This window comes from Coregonus clupeaformis, chromosome 17 (genome assembly GCF_020615455.1).
Source record: "Coregonus clupeaformis isolate EN_2021a chromosome 17, ASM2061545v1, whole genome shotgun sequence".
NCBI lineage: Eukaryota > Metazoa > Chordata > Actinopteri > Salmoniformes > Salmonidae > Coregonus > Coregonus clupeaformis.
In genome coordinates this window covers 69,974,661-69,991,181 of record NC_059208.1, presented here as the reverse complement: position 1 = coordinate 69,991,181, position 16,521 = coordinate 69,974,661, and the positions used below count along the sequence as shown (strand labels likewise).

The following is a 16,521-nucleotide window of genomic DNA, read 5'->3' as shown; positions in this document are numbered from 1 at the left end:
CTATACATTTCTGTAGCTGTTCCCTCCTGAATAAGCCCCAGGTGAGTATAGAGGGAGTACTGAAGGCTGCAGTGTCAACCTGTTTTCATGCCACTTAGGCAAGCCACTAACCATGAATACTGCTGACCAGTCAGCTGAGGTTTATGTGTACTGTGGTTCTGAACCTGTCACCTTGACATTTCAATGAAAAAAAACTGTCCCGTGTGGCTCAGTTGGTAGAGCAAGGCGTTACAATGCCAGGGTTGTGGGTTTCATTCCCATTGGGGACCAGTATGAAAATGTATGCACTCACTACTGTAAGTTGTGGCTAAGAGCATTTGCTAAATGACTTAAATGTAAATATACAAGCCCAGTCTATTTGCACTGTTAGTCAACTCCTGCTTTTCAGTGTGTATAACCAGAAACCCCAAGAGCAACAGAAATCCAGTTTAAAACTTTTGAAAATGAGAAACTAATGAAAGATCCACACTTGTTATAAACTACATGTGGTTTTAGCCATTTTTAATTCCATTAATTCACTTAAGAAATCACATTTTCCCAAAAAAATTAAGTTGAAATTAAATGACATGGTAACATTTAAAAAGCAAATTTCAGGAAGGGCGGAAGTCACATTTCACTGGTACTGCCCAACTCTAGGTCTGAACCGAAAGCATCATGGGAAACTCCCTCTCAAACCCATAGTGTAACCGGTGGTCCTTGGAGTAGTAATGACAAAGGTTGCAGGAGAGATGAGGAAGAAGTGAGACCATATATACACTTGAGGGGACAACCTTTTGAAGACTATGAACATCTTTGTTGAACATTCCAATTGAATAGAACCCTTGAGAACCTGTCCAAAAGACTGCACTCCCCTTCAGTTAAAAAAGAATTCGTTTCACATCTCCATCTCATCCTTTGTGACAACAGACCCATTCCTTAACTAAACAGACAAGGTGTACAATCACACAATAGTACCAGACTTTATGTTCCTAAAAGCCTGATAACTTGGCCACAGTAAATACTGCATTCTATTTGTGGGCAGTAGAACAGGAGCCATTGGTATTAGTCTTTATACCTTTATTTTGTCTGCTGAGGTGAGACGTTACACAAACGCTACCCGGGCCAAAGAGAGATTTCTGTATGAGCGGTCCAATATTCTATAGGTAGGTTTGAAACAGGAAGCAAAAAAGAATAACAAAAACAAACTCATATTCCAGACAAAGCAATACAATAGTAACTTGAATATAGACTACAATCTCAAATCAGTGTTACCTGAAAATACCAAAGCCATGAAATGACTCCATGTATAGACAAACTTGCTAAGCACAGACATGGAGTACTCCATATATTCTATTCTCTAATGTGACATGAAAAATAACATTAAAGCTTTTAATCAGAATCAGATTAAGCCCTACTCAACACCAATCCTATATTTACCACTCACAATTCAGAAATAACAATTCAGAACTTCAAAAGCCTATCTTTTCTCACTCACTGCCTTTCCCCTCTCCCAGTCCCTCTCTTATGGGTAAGGGTGTAGGGACAGAATTATTTTGCCTGCTAAAAATGGTGATGGATAAATTTACACTAGATGAAAGGTTTCAATCCCAAAAATAAAAAATACAACAAAGAGACAGGCAGTTTTCTAAATGTACGGTACTCAAACTCAAACTCTGGCCCTGGTGACTAAATACAAGGTGTGTGACAGTGTAAATATACAGTATTGGAACCACAACAGCTGATATTCCGATAAATTAGTCCAATATGACATTGGAGTTGGTTTGGTTATGTATGGTTACAGCTTCTCCCCCTCTCTCTCTACACACACAGGGTGAGGGAGAGAGGGATGGGTTTAGGCTGATGTACATGAAAGAAAATAAACATGAGGAAATGTAAAGGTTCAAATCTGAGAAGAAAGAAAAATCCCAAAACGAGGCCATTCCTGTCAATAGCTTTCCATCCTATCCTGTCAATAGCTTTCCATTATATCCTGTCAATAGCTTTCCATCCTATCCTGTCAATAGCTTTCCCATCTTCTCTAACACATCCTCCTTTCCTTCCCCCTTTTCTCAACAAGAATCTGATCATGTTATCTACATTGGTGGGTCAAATCAAAAATGTCACCACCCCCTGCTCCTCCTCCCCCAATGAAATGATGAATACTCCTCTATCCATCCACCACTCTTATAAAGTAGACCAGTCCACTTCCCCCTCTCCTCTGCTCACCTTCCTAAAGTACTTAAAACGGGCTCCCACCATTTCAATACAAACCATAAGGTGTGGCAAGTTCCACCCCCCCGCCAGAATGACCCCATCCCTTCCTCACAAAGTATAAAAATCATTTACCCCTGACCTGTTACGACACACAATTCGCAAAAATATTTTAACCCCCCCCCCCTCCCTCCCATGACCCTCTTGGTTTTCGTCAGAATACAAATCTTTCTCCATCTCTCCCTTCTTTTGCCCAATACCAAATGGATCCCTAGCCCCTACCCCCGGGTATTTCTCTTAGCTCCACCTGGCCTTCTGATGGACTAGGTGAAACATTATGTCGCTCACACCTTTTCAGGTCAAAACAAGTGCCTAGGTGGTGGGGGGTTAAGGGTCGATTTGAAATAGGGCAATCCACCCCCCTCGCTCTCTTCATCTGTCGTCATCCTCTACCAGAAGTCTCGGCGGTGGTAGGCGTCAGGGTCGCAGTATTTAGTCACCACCACCCGGTTGGCAAACTTCCTGCCCGTCAGACCCTGCATGGCCTTCTGGGAGTCAAACACCGACATGAACTCCACAAAGATCTATAGGACAGAGAGATGGAGAGAGGGATAGAGATGAAATGTAAGGAGTGTCAACAGAGATTATTCAAAAAGGCATAGTCATAAAGCTGAAGACAGACAGTAGCCTCTCTCTCACCTTGCCAGTGCCGGGGACCTCCAGCCCATCCACAGGTCTGGGGATCTCGATGCTCTTCACCTGGCCGTACTTGCTGCACTCGTCCCTCACATCCTCCACGATCTCCTCGTACTCCTCTTCATCCACCAGCTCCTCCACAGCCACCATGTTCATCAGACACAGCACCTCTGTGGGCAGGCCGGCCATCTGGGTCATTGAGCTGTTCATCAGGCCCGGCACCTGCAGCGTCACCGGGGTCTGGTTTATACTCGTCTGGAGGGGGAGAGAGGAGGGTTGGAGTAGTGTTGATGTATCAAATCAAATTGTATTTGTCACATGCGCCGAATACAACAGGTGTAGACCTTACCGTGAAATTCTTACTTACAAGACCTTAACCAACAATACAGTTCAAGAAATAGAGTTAAGAAAATATTTACTAAATAAACTAAAGTAAAAAATATATATAAAAAGTAACACAATAAAATAACGAGGCTATATACAGGGGTTACCGAGTCAATGTGCGGGGGTACAGGTTAGTCGAGGTAATTTGTACATGTAGGTAGGGGTAAAGTGACTATGCATAGATAAAAAACAGTGAGTAGCAGCAGTGTAAATAGTCTGGGTGGCCATTTGATTAATTGTTCAGCAGTCTTATGGCTTGGGGGTAGAAGCTGTTAAGGAGCCGTTTGGATCTAGACTTGGCACTCTGGTACTGCTTGCCGTGCGGTAGCAGAGAGAACAGTATGACTTGGGTGACTGGAGTCTTTGACAATTTTTGGGCCTTCCTCTGATACAGAACATGCCTTGAGGGATTGGAAAAGTAGAACAGACACAGCACTGGTCGCCCCAAGGGCACAACATATGCTCCCCCTCGTCTCTCTCTGCTCTATACAAGATCCTCTACCCCCTCTGCACAAGATCCTCTACCCCCTCTGCACAAGATCCTCTACCCCCTCTGCACAAGATCCTCTACCCCCTCTGCACAATATCCTCTACCCCGTCTTACCAGAGTGGCGTTCTTGGATCCCACGCTGGCCCTCTGCACCAGGAGTTTTTTATCTCCCAGCTGCATGCCGTTGAGTCCTGCTATGGCCTGTGGGGACAGGGCATCTCCAAGTGGTTAATACAGCTGTCAATCATCAGCAGGGACAACCCCCAGGGTCTATGCACTTCTACACATTTCAAACTGAAATTCCCCTTTCAAGAACACAATCAAAAGCTGAATTTACTTTCTACAGATGGTCATTTTCAAAGGTTTTATTAATGTTTTACTGCAATTCAGTTCAATCATAACAGATTACCCTGAAATATTGGGAGTGTAACCATATGACATCATTTTGGCAAGAGTTATGTGTCTTGCTGTGGGGGCTAAAGTATTACATGTGAAACACATAATACATTTTATTAATAATACCTCAAGCTGAGGAGCAATATAGTTCCCCTTTAATAACATTAAGAATCTTGAGTTATGCTCCTTCATTTACATTTATATTGATACGCGAGTAATCAAAAATGTGAAGAGATATTGTAAAAATTTGAACAAATCCAAAACCATTACATGGTGTGTGAAGAAGTAAAAATGAATGGGTTGCTTAGCTACCTGATTCTCCATGGTGACCTGGTCGTTCAGGTTGACGTCCACATATTCACAGAACGCATAACCCTTAGACAAACCTGTGGCGCTATCCTTGACCAAATTAAAAGCCTTGAGAGGCCCAAACGATGTCAGGAGCTCCTTGACCTGGAGAACACAGGGAGAGAAGGGGTGAGATTACCATAGAGACCAGAGGGGAAAAGATGAAGGGACAGGGGAAAGGGGACAACAGTCAGACGAGGGAGGAGACATTGTTGGACACTTAACATCTCAGACTATTAGATGTCTTTCAAGCTGTCTGGCTTCCATCAACAGTGTTACTCCAGTACACTGCTAACCGCGTCCAGCATTGACTAGGCATGTGAAGAAACAGGAGGTTTCCACTGGGCCAGACTGGGACGTCAAGGGAGGTGAGCAGCCAGCCAGCACGCCCCAATATGGCCCAGTAGGTGGCTCCAGGTGGCCTGGTTAGAAGGCTAAGCTGGTTACGGTTAGCTCACTGACCTGGTCGTCATTCAGGTAGTTGGGCAGGCCCCCGATGAACAGCTTGTGGGCTGAGTCAGGCACCACTGTGGACACCACACCTACACAGAGAGAAGTTATTTAAAGTCAGCCAAACTTTGATATAAACAGCCTTCATCCAGACAGGATATAAATGTCTGATCCTATAGAGGGGTGAAGAGGTCAAATAGGCCAGACTAAGAAGGGTTTAAAGATGGACTAAATAGAGTGAAGTAGCCAGCCAGAGATGTTTGGAGAGACAGACAGGCGGACAGACCAGGCACGTAGACGCTGGGGTTCTCGCTCATGCCGGGCAGGGGCTGGTAGTCATGGGGACGACGGATCTTCAGACTCTGTCCCTGGAAGATGATACCGTCGAACGCCATGGCCTGGGTTGTCTCATCCACTGAGCGGAACTATGGGACGACAAACACACACCAGGTTTTAGAAAGGTAGAGGGTTATCTTTCACCTGTCAGATTATTTCATACAGCTCAGATAAAAGGAAAATAGGTCATTTTGGACTATTGAGGAAGGCCATATTTATTCTCCAGTATTGAGTATTGTCAAGTGGGTGTTGAGACCCACCTCGAGGAAGGCAAAGTTCTTGTCCTGGTTGATCTGCACAGCAAGAACAGGGTTTCCTGGAGCCTGAGTGAGACCGCCCAGACGCATCTGAGCGTTGAAGAAATCCATCATGGACTCCTACACAGGGAGAGACATTAAGGCAATACTCTGGAAAAGACTCACTCCAACAACTACTCACTCTCTGATCCCCCTGAGCTTGAAATACTAGTTGATAGAATCAGATGGCCCAGCCCCTATCCTTAAGCTAGAATCCTTAATTTTTCTAGGCACACTGGTCCTCCTAAATTAAAATTCCAGTTCGCACAGCTACATATTTAGGCGCATATGTGAGTAAAATGGTGGCACTGTAGAGCCCTGTTAACCTGTATCTGTGGTTTGGGACAACATCTACCTACTCCATCTCTCTGATCTCCGGCCCTACATCCATCCAGGAGCTAACTGACCTCTGTGATGCCGAAGGGGATGTTCCCCACGTAGAGCCGACGGGCTTGTCTGGTCATCTGGCTTCCCACCACAGGGACAGGAGTGGGGGTCACGGCCAGGCCGTCTGGGGTCATGGTGGGCAGCAGGGCCGTGGCTGGGATCTGACCCGCAGCTTGAGGAGAAGTCACACGTTTAAAACACAACATTCATACAGCCTCCACAACAAGACAGTATTAGTAAGAACTCAGTTAAATATGAGGGCAAACGAGGGTCAAAGAGTTTAATAGAGTAGATGAAAATAGAGAGAGGAGAGCGAACAAGGGAGAGAGGAAGAGGATGATGAAGTGAGGCCTCTTACCCTGCATGGCTTTGTACTGCATCACACTGATGTGTTCAAAGCCAGGAGGAGGGACGTCCCAGTACTTCTTCACTTTGTTCTTCTTCTTGATTTCACGGTGCGGGGAACGACTGATGGAGAGAACACAGGACAGGAGGAGTGAGGACAGAAAGACCAACAAAGGAGTGCAGGGGGAAACAGAGATAGAAGTCATTACTTCTGATGTCCTGTGAGTCAAGCCCTAAAAAGACGTTTAGGCCTTTAGAGAAACCTACAGCTTCTCTTGAACCCGTCTATGACAAACCCCAGGTTTACACTTCTGAATCGATGTCTTAAATTAACTATAACTTTTACAAATACAAGTGATTTAAAATTACATACTACTTTCAAATGACATTAATAGTGGATGATGTCACAGAGCCATACAAATCTATCCCATTATTACAGAGTTGACCCTACAGTTTTGTTTTTCTCTCTCAATAGAAACCCCTTACCAAAACCTTCCCACACAATGGTATACACAGAATATAATACGCTGCCGTAAACATGAGTGGATAGTACACAATCAGAGGAAGGATCATTAGCTAGAGTGACTGGAGTGATATTGTAATAATGCAGAAACAATCTCTGTGTTAGTTTGCTGTATTACCTTACAGCAATCTCTTGGGGTTGTTGTTGGGATGGTGAGCTGAAATGACATTGGAAGGAGTTCACATTTCATTTCACTCCAACCCTGGTCACAGGTAGTTCCACTGCAGGAAGTGGAACTAGAGTGCAATTCGAAATTAGCCCCAAGCCACTGTTTGTATGAACTTCACATAGATCCTAAAGGATTGAATAGGTATAAGCAATATGGCCTTCTGCTGGAGCTATCACCACATCCACTCCTTTCAGATCTACTAGTAGGGCCTAGGGATAGGGGCTAGGGGCCGATTTGGAATTAGGCACCTATACTTCTACAGAACACTGAGGTCTAGTAAGTGCACGCTATGGCTCTTTCCACTAAAACAAATGCATCCTAAAACAACTTCAGGGTCCAGGTGTAGAATGTTCAACATGTGTGAACACTGTTAGATGTGGGTCTTCCTCCACAATGTTGCATCTCACTGTCAGGACAATAGGAAGGCTACCTCAGACAGAGGAATAATGCTGTGCTTGTGAGAGCTTTCTATTTTACATTTAAACTTTTTGCGAGGTACAGTGATTTTGCGAGGTAGAGTCAGTGTTGCATGGGTTGCTTATTTTCCAAGTGTGCTGATACTGTTCACTCATCAGGTGTGCAGATAGTCCTACTTTAACCAGTATGTAGTACCTGCACATACTAGGTCTCTTACACGCCTGAGAGCGTGCAGTAAGACAATGCTGTAGTTACCTGCGTCTTGGTCTGCGCTCCTTGCTGTCTCCACGGCGATCCCTGCTGCGTCTGTCCTTGTCTCTGCTCCTCCTCTTCCTCTCTCTGCTGCGGCTGCGAGAGGGGGAGCGACGGTGGTGGCGGTTCTCCTTGTCCTTCTCCGCTGGAGGAAGGGAATGAAAAGGGAAGGACCGGTGAAACAGGAAGAGGGAGGAGAGAAAAACAGAGGAGGGAGGAGAGAAAGGGGAAGAAAAAACAGAGGGTGGGTTGAGTTAAAATAATATAGCTATGCCATTAAGCAGACGCTTTTATCCAAAGCGACTTACAGTCATGCGTGCATACATTTTACGTACGGGTGTTCCCGGGAATCGAGCGCACTATCCTGGCGCCATGCTCTACCAACTGAGCTACAGATGATCATAGAGATGGGGAGGAGAGAAGATAGCACAGGGGGCAAGAGGATGGATAACGTGTTTACTTTCATAGGATATAGCTACTGTATGGCCAAGAGATTTTAACTTTTCAATGATTCATATTGTAACTGGCAACTTCAACATATACAGAGCTGTAAAACGTTAGCTGGCTCACAACAGGGCCTGTTAGTGACAGAAATAACGTTACTTATAAACAATGGGTTAGCTAGTTATAGCCACATCTGCCATACGAATGTGCCTGGGACGACAGCTGCGACAGTGTGGGCTCTAGCAGCTACTACTAGCAAATTAGCCAGCTTGTGTTGTGATGATATGCGATTGCTAACTAGCTAGTTTAGAACCTGGTTATAAAACATAAGTGATTAACTAGCTAGCTTACCTTGTTTGTTTTCAGACAATTGTCTCTCGAATTCGTCGAAATCCGACATTGCGGTTTCTTATTTGACTGTAAAATGGACGGGAATGCGGCGCGGTCGCTAGCGAAAAAGTGCACAGCACACTTAGTTAAGTGCTAACTAACTACACACCACCAATGCAACGGTTTAGAAATATCAAAATAAACCACACTTAAACATAAACAACTCCAGGTGAGTTATAAATATGTGGTTCTAGTTTACACTAAGAACTGACAATAACATTGACGAAGAAAACGTGCTATATTGTGCTAGCTAGTTAGATAAAGCAAAGTCCAGGCTGGGGCCTGTTCTTGAAGGAGTCGTGGTAGCGAGCTAATGCTAGCAAGTCGAGTGAATAAGGATATGCTAGTACAATTGCACATCCAATGTTATGCCGTTCGTCCTGTTGATGTTGTAAGAGTGTTTTGAGTCGTCCCAATATATTTTTTGCAATTAAATGTATACAAGGAGAAAATACGGGATATGTTCGTTATGCCCGCTTTTTGCGTTCCGTCTCCCAGGCACCCCGTGACACCGGAAGTTGATATACACCTTTAACTTTTAGCGCCCCCTTTGGCCTGTTATTCAACCTGCAAAACATGTAGACAGTATATTCTCTTTGCCCTAGCACCAAACAATAAGTTCTTACAAAATGCATGCTATTTTCTAACATTTGACATTATATTATGTATTGGATACGTGAAAGCTACATTCCCTTTTATTGATTTCAGAAACAACCTCGCAGATCTGTGATTACAACAGAAATTAGTTTGACCCAGGGGAGCTGCATGTTTTTCCTCTAGCAACTCCCTTTCTACTCACTCACTCTTCAGAGAGAAACATAAGTCAAATCATTATTTTTTTAAAGAAATCAAATGCTTTAATGGCATTTCTATTTTTACAGTCCATACAATTTGTATAATCAACCAAACATTTTCAGTTTTTGAATATAGGATACAATATTAAACATTTTTTAACGCTGCACACACAGAGACCGGTATCTTAAAAGATACAGGTTGTACTGCATCTTTCACTAAATTATTGGTTCCTTATTAAAGTAAAAATGACATCTCTGACCCGTATAAAAGGTGTTGGAACATAACATGATTTCAGCAGTTGTACACACTGATACCTGTCCATGGGTGAGTTTGTGTTGTGAATAACTAAGACATGAAGTTTAAAGTGAGAGGTACCCTGGGGTCTCAGCAATTCCTTGTACCAGTATACTGTATAAAAAACACACAATATACCACTATATTACACCATTGCCAATACTACTGCTATTGTTTTTTAACATCATTATTAAGTTCAACAACAGCTCTGTCAAAACAACTGACCAACAAGAGTTAATTTCACATGCAATTGTAATGGGGAACTGGTGATTGATATTGATGTACATAGACATATGTTCAAATAAAAATCAACATTTTGCATTTTGTCCCTTTTGTGAAAATCACTGAGCTTATTGGAACACAAAAAAGATAAACCTAATAGTATGCAATCTTTTTGTAATAAATTATTCCCAAGCAAACAAAGTATTGCAGTAGAGGACTGGAAAAATAAAGCACAAATCTCAACTGATAGTGAAACAGCACAGTAAATCATACTACAATTATAGTAAAAAACTAATCTTCGTAAAACAGTACAAAGGGTATGTGATGTTACACTGCACCACACTTCAGTCAAATTACACATCTCACAACTGTATGCTACAGTGGCACTTTAAAGTGACAGAATATATTCTGGTGCAAAAAAAACTAGGTGATGTATTTGTGGTACAACAGCTTAGCCTCTCAGTAGCACTGTTCCCAAAACTGGCCCCATCCTTCTTCCAAAGCAAAGAGTATCTGCTTATTCTGTTGTTCTGATGCAGACACAACACCAGTGGTCAGTCAGCTAGCTAACTTCCTTTGTTTCAGAACCTGGAAGCTTTCTGACGGAACACTGGAATTATTCTACTAGAGGTTTGAATCGGAGCAATAGAGTGTGCAGCTATTCTTTGCTTTGTTCAGTTTGTGGTCGTGTCAGTTTCCTTCTCTTTAAGAGAATCCTCTCCTCCTTTCAACCTGGAGAAATGAGAGACAGATCCAAAATCACTAGGTATGGGCTGTTTGTTATATCTAAATAAGGTCATAATTTAAGTGCACAAATAATACACTTGTTTTTGAAGTGCTAGGAAAAAGACAATGAGGGAATGTTATTCAAACAACAAACATTTATCTGTAAATAAAGATGTATTTATAGTATTGGCATTGCTTTTGTGAGTGTGCAGAATATGACACCACTTTTACATGAAGACACTAAAAGGTGAAATTCTGACAGCGCAAAATAGATGATCGTCAAAAAAGACCGTATTACCTCAAATATAGTCAGCGGGGCACTTATTTCAAGTACGATGAAAATAAAGAGCCAGTTTGGAATGCAACAAATTTACGATGTGATCACTGTACCTTCATGCTGCTACTGTAAGTATTTGGGAGTAGCACGGCCTCTTCAGACAATAGCACCACTTTTTGGCGTTGCAAAATGGGGCCCTGTGTGTCAAAATTGCACAGAAATAAAGTACTACAAAGTTCAATAGTACTCTGGTCAGAAATAAGGAATGCTATAGTTCATGACCTCTGCTTCAAAAGGATTCTTAACAAATAGTTAAGAATAGAAAACAGATTCTGTGTATGAGATGGGCAACAACCTCCCCTAAATATCCAGCACACCCATACACAAATCGTAACTTTCCATAAATGTCTGAATCTTAGGGAGACGGTTGAGTGACGACCTTCTCCAAAAGTCATACCCTGCTCTTCTCCATGACAAAATGAAGCCCTTCTCCCCACAGAGCACCCCCCATCCCCTTGACTCCCTGATTCCCCTCATCCCCAGTGTCCCTCCCCCCATCAGTGTCTGAACCTGTAGGAGATGGGTAGTAGCAGGTTGTTCTTCTTCAGGGCCTGCACCCTGCTGAGTGTCTCTTCGTCCAGGGCGATGTAGCAGCGGCGTGCGTAGTCCAGCAGCTTCTCCTTGGACGAGTCAAACTCGCCCACCTCCGCCACCTTCTCCGGGGCCACCAGCAGCATCTCAGCGATGGGCGTGGTGGAGGCCACCGTGTTGCGGTCCACCCCGTGAATCTGGAAGGCCTTGGACATGTTCTTCAGCCGCTGGTAGGTCAGCAGGATCTTCTTATAGCGGAACAGCACCCCTGCAGCGTCTTTGACTAGAGGGGGAGGAGATGGGGATTGATTAGGCCTACTTCAAGGAAGGAAGGAACAAAGCATTTCCAAAGCATTCGAACCTGGCCTGAGTAAGACGTGTATTAACATGGCTGCCATTGTCCCTCACCTCTCTGCCTCTCCCTGGTGATTCGGAAGACCCGCCTCCTCTTCATCCCTGGGTGCCCACCGCTGCTCATGCCCTCTGCCATCACTTCCTCTCCTGAAATCATTTCCTCCTCGTTCATGTAGCCATCCTGCTCCAGGAACTCCTCGGCCTCCCCCAGGAGGGACAGGGAATCTGAAACGGACGAACAAGAACATGACAAACAAGACCGTGATAAAAAACAACTTTAGACTAGATGTGATAGACTAGATGTGCTCATAGTCTGGATTAGAAGTTGTCACGGAAGTGAAAATTCATTCCTGTCCCGTCAGTATGAAAATGTATGCACTCACTAACTGTAAGTCGCTCTGGATAAGAGCGTCTGCTAAATGACGTAAATGTAAATGTCTGGTCCTGTACTGTCTTGAAGCCGCAACAGTTCTATAACCCCAGAACTTTCCTTTCCCATCCAGATAAAAATCCCAAATTTTTACGCACAGAAATCAGAAATAACTTCCTCCATTAGCTGCTCATCTCTGTCCCCCACTCTGCGTGTGAGTAGTCTTCATCAATGACTGTATATATGGTAACCATAGCAACTGGTTTGTTTGGCTGCTGCGCAGCGCTCACGAGACAGTTGCCTGCAGTTCACACACAGCTGATAGCAACCACATTACCAGATGTTGGCCCTCAACAAGATGAAATGCCGGAGGCCGTATCTGCCACCCTATCGGCCATCCTACTCTTTACCTCAGATGGCACAGGTTTAGTTAAATACGCAAACAATTGGGCTTGACCGCTAACATTGTTGGTAGAGCAGCTATGCCGCTTCATGCCGCTTGTCTTGCTCTCCGGTTGGTGCCGTGTACTTAGTTGCTTGACAACTCTATCACATTTAGCTAAAACATCACTCTTTCCTTTTAATGGCTCTAATGTTAGTGATGGGTCCTTGGCTGCAACGAGATACTGCAATTCCTCTCTTGAAGGCTTCATCATTCACTGACATACGTTGGCATCTGAGGTAAAGTAGTGACTGGCTACAACTGGAGCGAGGCGCGAGCCGACAGAAGGGGGAGGGCGGAAATTACAAATCATTTTAAATATTTTTATTAAGTAAACTATATTAGGCCTACACAGTTCGTTTTTTTAATGAAATGCTCCACACATTAAATATTTAGAACCCCCCCAAAAAACCTCCCCTCACTTTATAACTATTCCTGTACTGCCCGTCCCTGTGGACTCCCATCCTGTCCTGAACTTGACCCTAGAACTTCCCTCCCATTCCTGCCGGAATCCCATTGGACCTGCAAGAGTCCTGTTCCCATGTCAACCTCTAGTCTGGATCCCCTTACCTGGCCCTACACTCCCGTGTGCATTCATGTCACTCATGGTGGTTCTGTTAGTGCTGCTACTGCCACTGCTGTGCCCCTGCAAGAGGGTCTGGGAGGCCCCGGAGCTGAACATGGAGCTCATCGCGGCCATCTGATTGGCTATCGTGCTGGAAGTGTGGTTTTTGGGTGGGGCCATGGCAGTGGGGGAGAGTCTTCGCTGGAATATCTGACGAGAGGTGAAACGCTGTGGCTCGGACTTCTGCTCTGAAAGGGTTAACGATCGGAAAAGGAGAAGATCAATGAGGGTGATCAGTGAACTGAGGCCAGTAGTGGTGAGAGGTGATGAGAATGTATTGAATATGCTCCAGATCTAGATACAGGCATCATGAACAACAAGGGACTAGTGAGGTAATAAAGCAGTTCTTACCAGCTGGCCGTTCTCCCTCTCTCCTCGCCTTCCATTCAAAACGTCTAGAGTCATAGCCTGCAGGAGGAAAAACAATGGTTCCTGAGAATAAATCTATGCCTGTAAAAATCTATGCCTGTAAAAAGTTCTCTTACATGCTTACCAAACTGGCTCCGCACATCCGTCTGCATGCTGGTTTTGTCTATCCCCACCAGACGCGTTCATTACACGCAGGTTAAAATACCAAAACCAACAGTGGACCAACTATATTAATTTGGGAACAGGTCGAAACACAAATGAAACGTTCATGGACATTTAGCTAGCTTGCTGTTGCTAGCTATTTTGTCCTGGAAAATAAACATTTGGTTGTTATTTTACCTGAAATGAATATGGTCCTTTTTCTAGCTGGATCTTTTTAGAATTTTTACCCATGTTGAGTCATACAAAATCCACAGATAAAAAGGGGAAACCTAGTTAGTTTTTCTCCTTGTTCATTCTTCTTCTTCTTCTGTGGATTTTATATGGCGGTTCGCAACCATATTTAAGGTGCATTACCACCACCAAATGGACTGGAGTGTGGACCTCCATCTTCCAATAATCCACGTGGGTATATGCTCCTAAAAACCAATGAGGAGATGGGAGAGGCGGGACTTGCAGCACATCAAGCGTCTAAAATAGAACCAAGTTCTATTTTAGCGCCTGGCTACGCAGATGCTGATTGACGCGTGCAAGCAGTTTGGATGAAATGATTGAATAACATGTATGTGTACATTTATTTTGCAACGCTCGTGCACGCAACGCGGGTGGTGTGGTCAGCATGTTAGAACTTCTCTAATCACAATACATCTATCTCCATCCTGGTTGTATCCCCCCAGTGTCCATCCTCCTTCCCAAACCCTCTCCATGCCCCTCTCTCACCGTTGCTGTACTGGCTCTCGCTGGGGCCCTGGTTCTGATGGCCCTGGGTCTTGGTAGAGAAGATGAAGCGGTCCAGCTGGCAACGCAGGAAGTCCCTCTCCTCCTCCAGGTCCTCGATGCGTTTGTGCAGCCACGAGTTCTTCTCTAGGGAGATCTGCAGCTGCGTCCGCAGGTTGGTGATCAGCAGGTACGAGCTGCCTGGTGGGGGGGCGCCCGAGGGAGGGGGCGACTCTGAGAAACCCACACAGGAAGTTAAGGGTCAGGGAGTGAATATCAGGATTAATCTTAATCACTAACTGATTCACACCGGAGAAACCAGGTGAGTGGACTCACTGGACTGTCCTTCCAGATGGTCATTCAACTACATTAATCTATGGGCTCTGATCTAGTAGGAAGTAAAAGCTTTGATATGAACCGTCAAAACTCTGTTCATTCTGGTTGAAGAAGCCTTGCTGCTCAAAGTTGTTCTCCTCAAAGGGAATGGAGATTTCATAGGCGTCCTCATTCTTCGGAGCTACAGAGAGGGAGAAATATACTGTAGTCCATGCATACATGCACCATTATGGCTAAATAACTGTTATCACTTTGTCATGATGAGGTAAATACACAGCTATATCAATGATGCATATTTTAGAAGGAGGTTTCATAATCTTACTCTGCATGGGGTGGGAGCCTGTGTGGTTCTTGGAGGTAGGCACAGCATCATTCATATTTCCCTCCTGCATCTCGTGCACCCTTCATTGTACAGAAACAATACAGGTTTATTAATTTATTGCATTAGGCACACAACATCCAACGATGGAAAACAACTCCCATTGACGATGTTTCGTTGCAAATGTATGCATTCAGTTTTGTAATAACTTTGAAGTGTTGCCTTCAGCTTGCTAAGCATTCGTGCATGCAATTATGCCACTAGATATGTAATTACTAGTAGTTACTGTATGGCAATTCTCAGCTGAGATGCATAAGTTACCTACTTACGTCGCACAGATCGCTTTATTCCCCTTTGTCTAACGTTACACTTGCGAGCATACTAGCAAGTTATATTAGCACATTATTCACGATGTTCAACATACGGTTGCTTATAAGATGTATAATTAAAAATGGACACGTTAGCTAGCTAACGTTACATATCAAATTGCTATAAGGAGTCTTCTAATCTTACACAGGCTAGCTAGCTAATCAGCAGCTAGCTATTTTACTAGTAGCAAGCTAGCTGCTTCTTTTACGCACAAACTATTTTCTGGTGGAGTTCTCCACAAATCAATGATATACGAACCGTTATTCAGTCGTTATAACACCGTATTTCATACGTAAATCCCATTCATTCTGTGCACTTTCGTACCTAGCTAGAACAATAACAATTTAGCGTTTATTTTACAAGCCTTGTTTACGTCCTTCGCCCTCATTTCCGGTTACCTAAGGGAGAGTCTACCGTGTACCAATATTTGTTTGTAACGAAAAGGCGCTGCTGTACAGTCAGTGTTCCCTTACCAGCTGTGTCAACCCAGGCTTCGCACTGTAAATACACATCTTTATCAATGGAAAGCTCTTGTGTATTGTATTAATTGTTAATTATTAAATAAGAACCCATTATATTATATACTGAACAAAAATCTAAACGCAACATGTAAAGTGTTGGTCCCATGTTTCATGAGCTGAAATAAAAGATCCCAGAAATGTTCCATAAGCATCTTAGAGAATTTATAGAATTTGGCAGTAGGTCCAACTGGCCTCACAACCCAGACCACCTGTAACCACGCCAGCCCAGGACCTCCACATCAGGCTTCTTCACCTGCCGGGATCGTCTGAGACCAGCCACCCAGACAGCTGATGAAACAGAGGAGTATTTCTGTCCCTTTTGTGGAGAAAAACTCATTCTGATTGGCTGCGCCTGGCCCCCCGGTGGGTGGGCCTGGCGCCCAAGTGTGTACGCCCCTGCCCAGTCATGTGAAATCCATAGATTAGGGCCTAATTAAATTATTTCAATTGACTGATTTCCTTATATGAACTGTAACTCAGTAAAATCGTAAGACATTTTTGCATGTTGCATTTATATTTTTG

General features: G+C 43.9%; 2 protein-coding genes across 6 annotated transcripts; both read right to left on the bottom strand.

Moving 5' to 3' along the window:
• Positions 1 to 2,366: 2,366 nt before the first annotated feature.
• Positions 2,367 to 9,030, bottom strand: LOC121542933 (splicing factor U2AF 65 kDa subunit-like). 2 transcript variants are annotated; one of them, XM_041852561.2, is made up of 13 exons: positions 8,475 to 9,030; positions 8,015 to 8,068; positions 7,683 to 7,824; positions 6,960 to 6,998; positions 6,332 to 6,441; positions 5,994 to 6,145; positions 5,551 to 5,667; positions 5,241 to 5,379; positions 4,967 to 5,046; positions 4,469 to 4,609; positions 3,875 to 3,961; positions 2,890 to 3,141; positions 2,367 to 2,774 (listed from the first exon to the last, which is right to left on the bottom strand). In XM_041852561.2, exons 1-13 carry the CDS (start codon positions 8,521 to 8,523, stop codon positions 2,640 to 2,642), a joined length of 1,497 nt encoding a protein of 498 aa, XP_041708495.1. In that variant the 5' UTR covers positions 8,524 to 9,030; the 3' UTR covers positions 2,367 to 2,639. The 2 variants fall into 2 exon arrangements, with proteins under 2 accessions (XP_041708495.1, XP_041708496.1); XM_041852562.2 differs by lacking the exon at positions 8,015 to 8,068.
• A 314-nt stretch (positions 9,031 to 9,344) lies between these two features.
• LOC121542934 (coiled-coil domain-containing protein 106) lies at positions 9,345 to 16,244 on the bottom strand. Of its 4 annotated transcripts, none has more exons than XM_041852566.1 (9): positions 16,209 to 16,244; positions 15,113 to 15,192; positions 14,873 to 14,971; positions 14,458 to 14,688; positions 13,561 to 13,617; positions 13,155 to 13,397; positions 11,827 to 11,997; positions 11,398 to 11,701; positions 9,345 to 10,556 (listed from the first exon to the last, which is right to left on the bottom strand). In XM_041852566.1, the coding sequence occupies exons 2-9, from the start codon at positions 15,180 to 15,182 to the stop codon at positions 10,499 to 10,501; spliced, it is 1,233 nt and encodes a 410-aa protein (XP_041708500.1). In that variant the 5' UTR covers positions 15,183 to 15,192; positions 16,209 to 16,244; the 3' UTR covers positions 9,345 to 10,498. The 4 variants fall into 4 exon arrangements, with proteins under 4 accessions (XP_041708500.1, XP_041708499.1, XP_041708498.1 ...); XM_041852565.1 differs by lacking the exon at positions 16,209 to 16,244 and adding an exon at positions 15,839 to 15,906; XM_041852564.2 differs by lacking the exon at positions 16,209 to 16,244 and adding an exon at positions 15,737 to 15,902.
• Positions 16,245 to 16,521: the final 277 nt, after the last annotated feature.

Bases quoted from the DNA above. Each gene is read 5' to 3' on its own strand.
- LOC121542933 (XM_041852561.2), bottom strand. From the start codon at position 8,523: ATGTCGGATTTCGACGAATTCGAGAGACAATTGTCTGAAAACAAACAA. The intron at 8,069-8,474 runs GTAAGCTAGCTA...GATCATCTGTAG, and splicing joins ATTGTCTGAAAACAAACAAG to CTCAGTTGGTAGAGCATGGC. The intron at 6,146-6,331 runs GTAAGAGGCCTC...CTTCTCCTCAAG, and splicing joins GCAGTACAAAGCCATGCAGG to CTGCGGGTCAGATCCCAGCC.
- LOC121542934 (XM_041852566.1), bottom strand. From the start codon at position 15,182: ATGCAGGAGGGAAATATGAATGATGCTGTGCCTACCTCCAAGAACCAC. The intron at 14,689-14,872 runs GTTCATATCAAA...TGGGTTTCTCAG, and splicing joins GAATGAACAGAGTTTTGACG to AGTCGCCCCCTCCCTCGGGC. The intron at 10,557-11,397 runs GTTCAGACACTG...TCATTTCTCCAG, and splicing joins CTACTACCCATCTCCTACAG to GTTGAAAGGAGGAGAGGATT.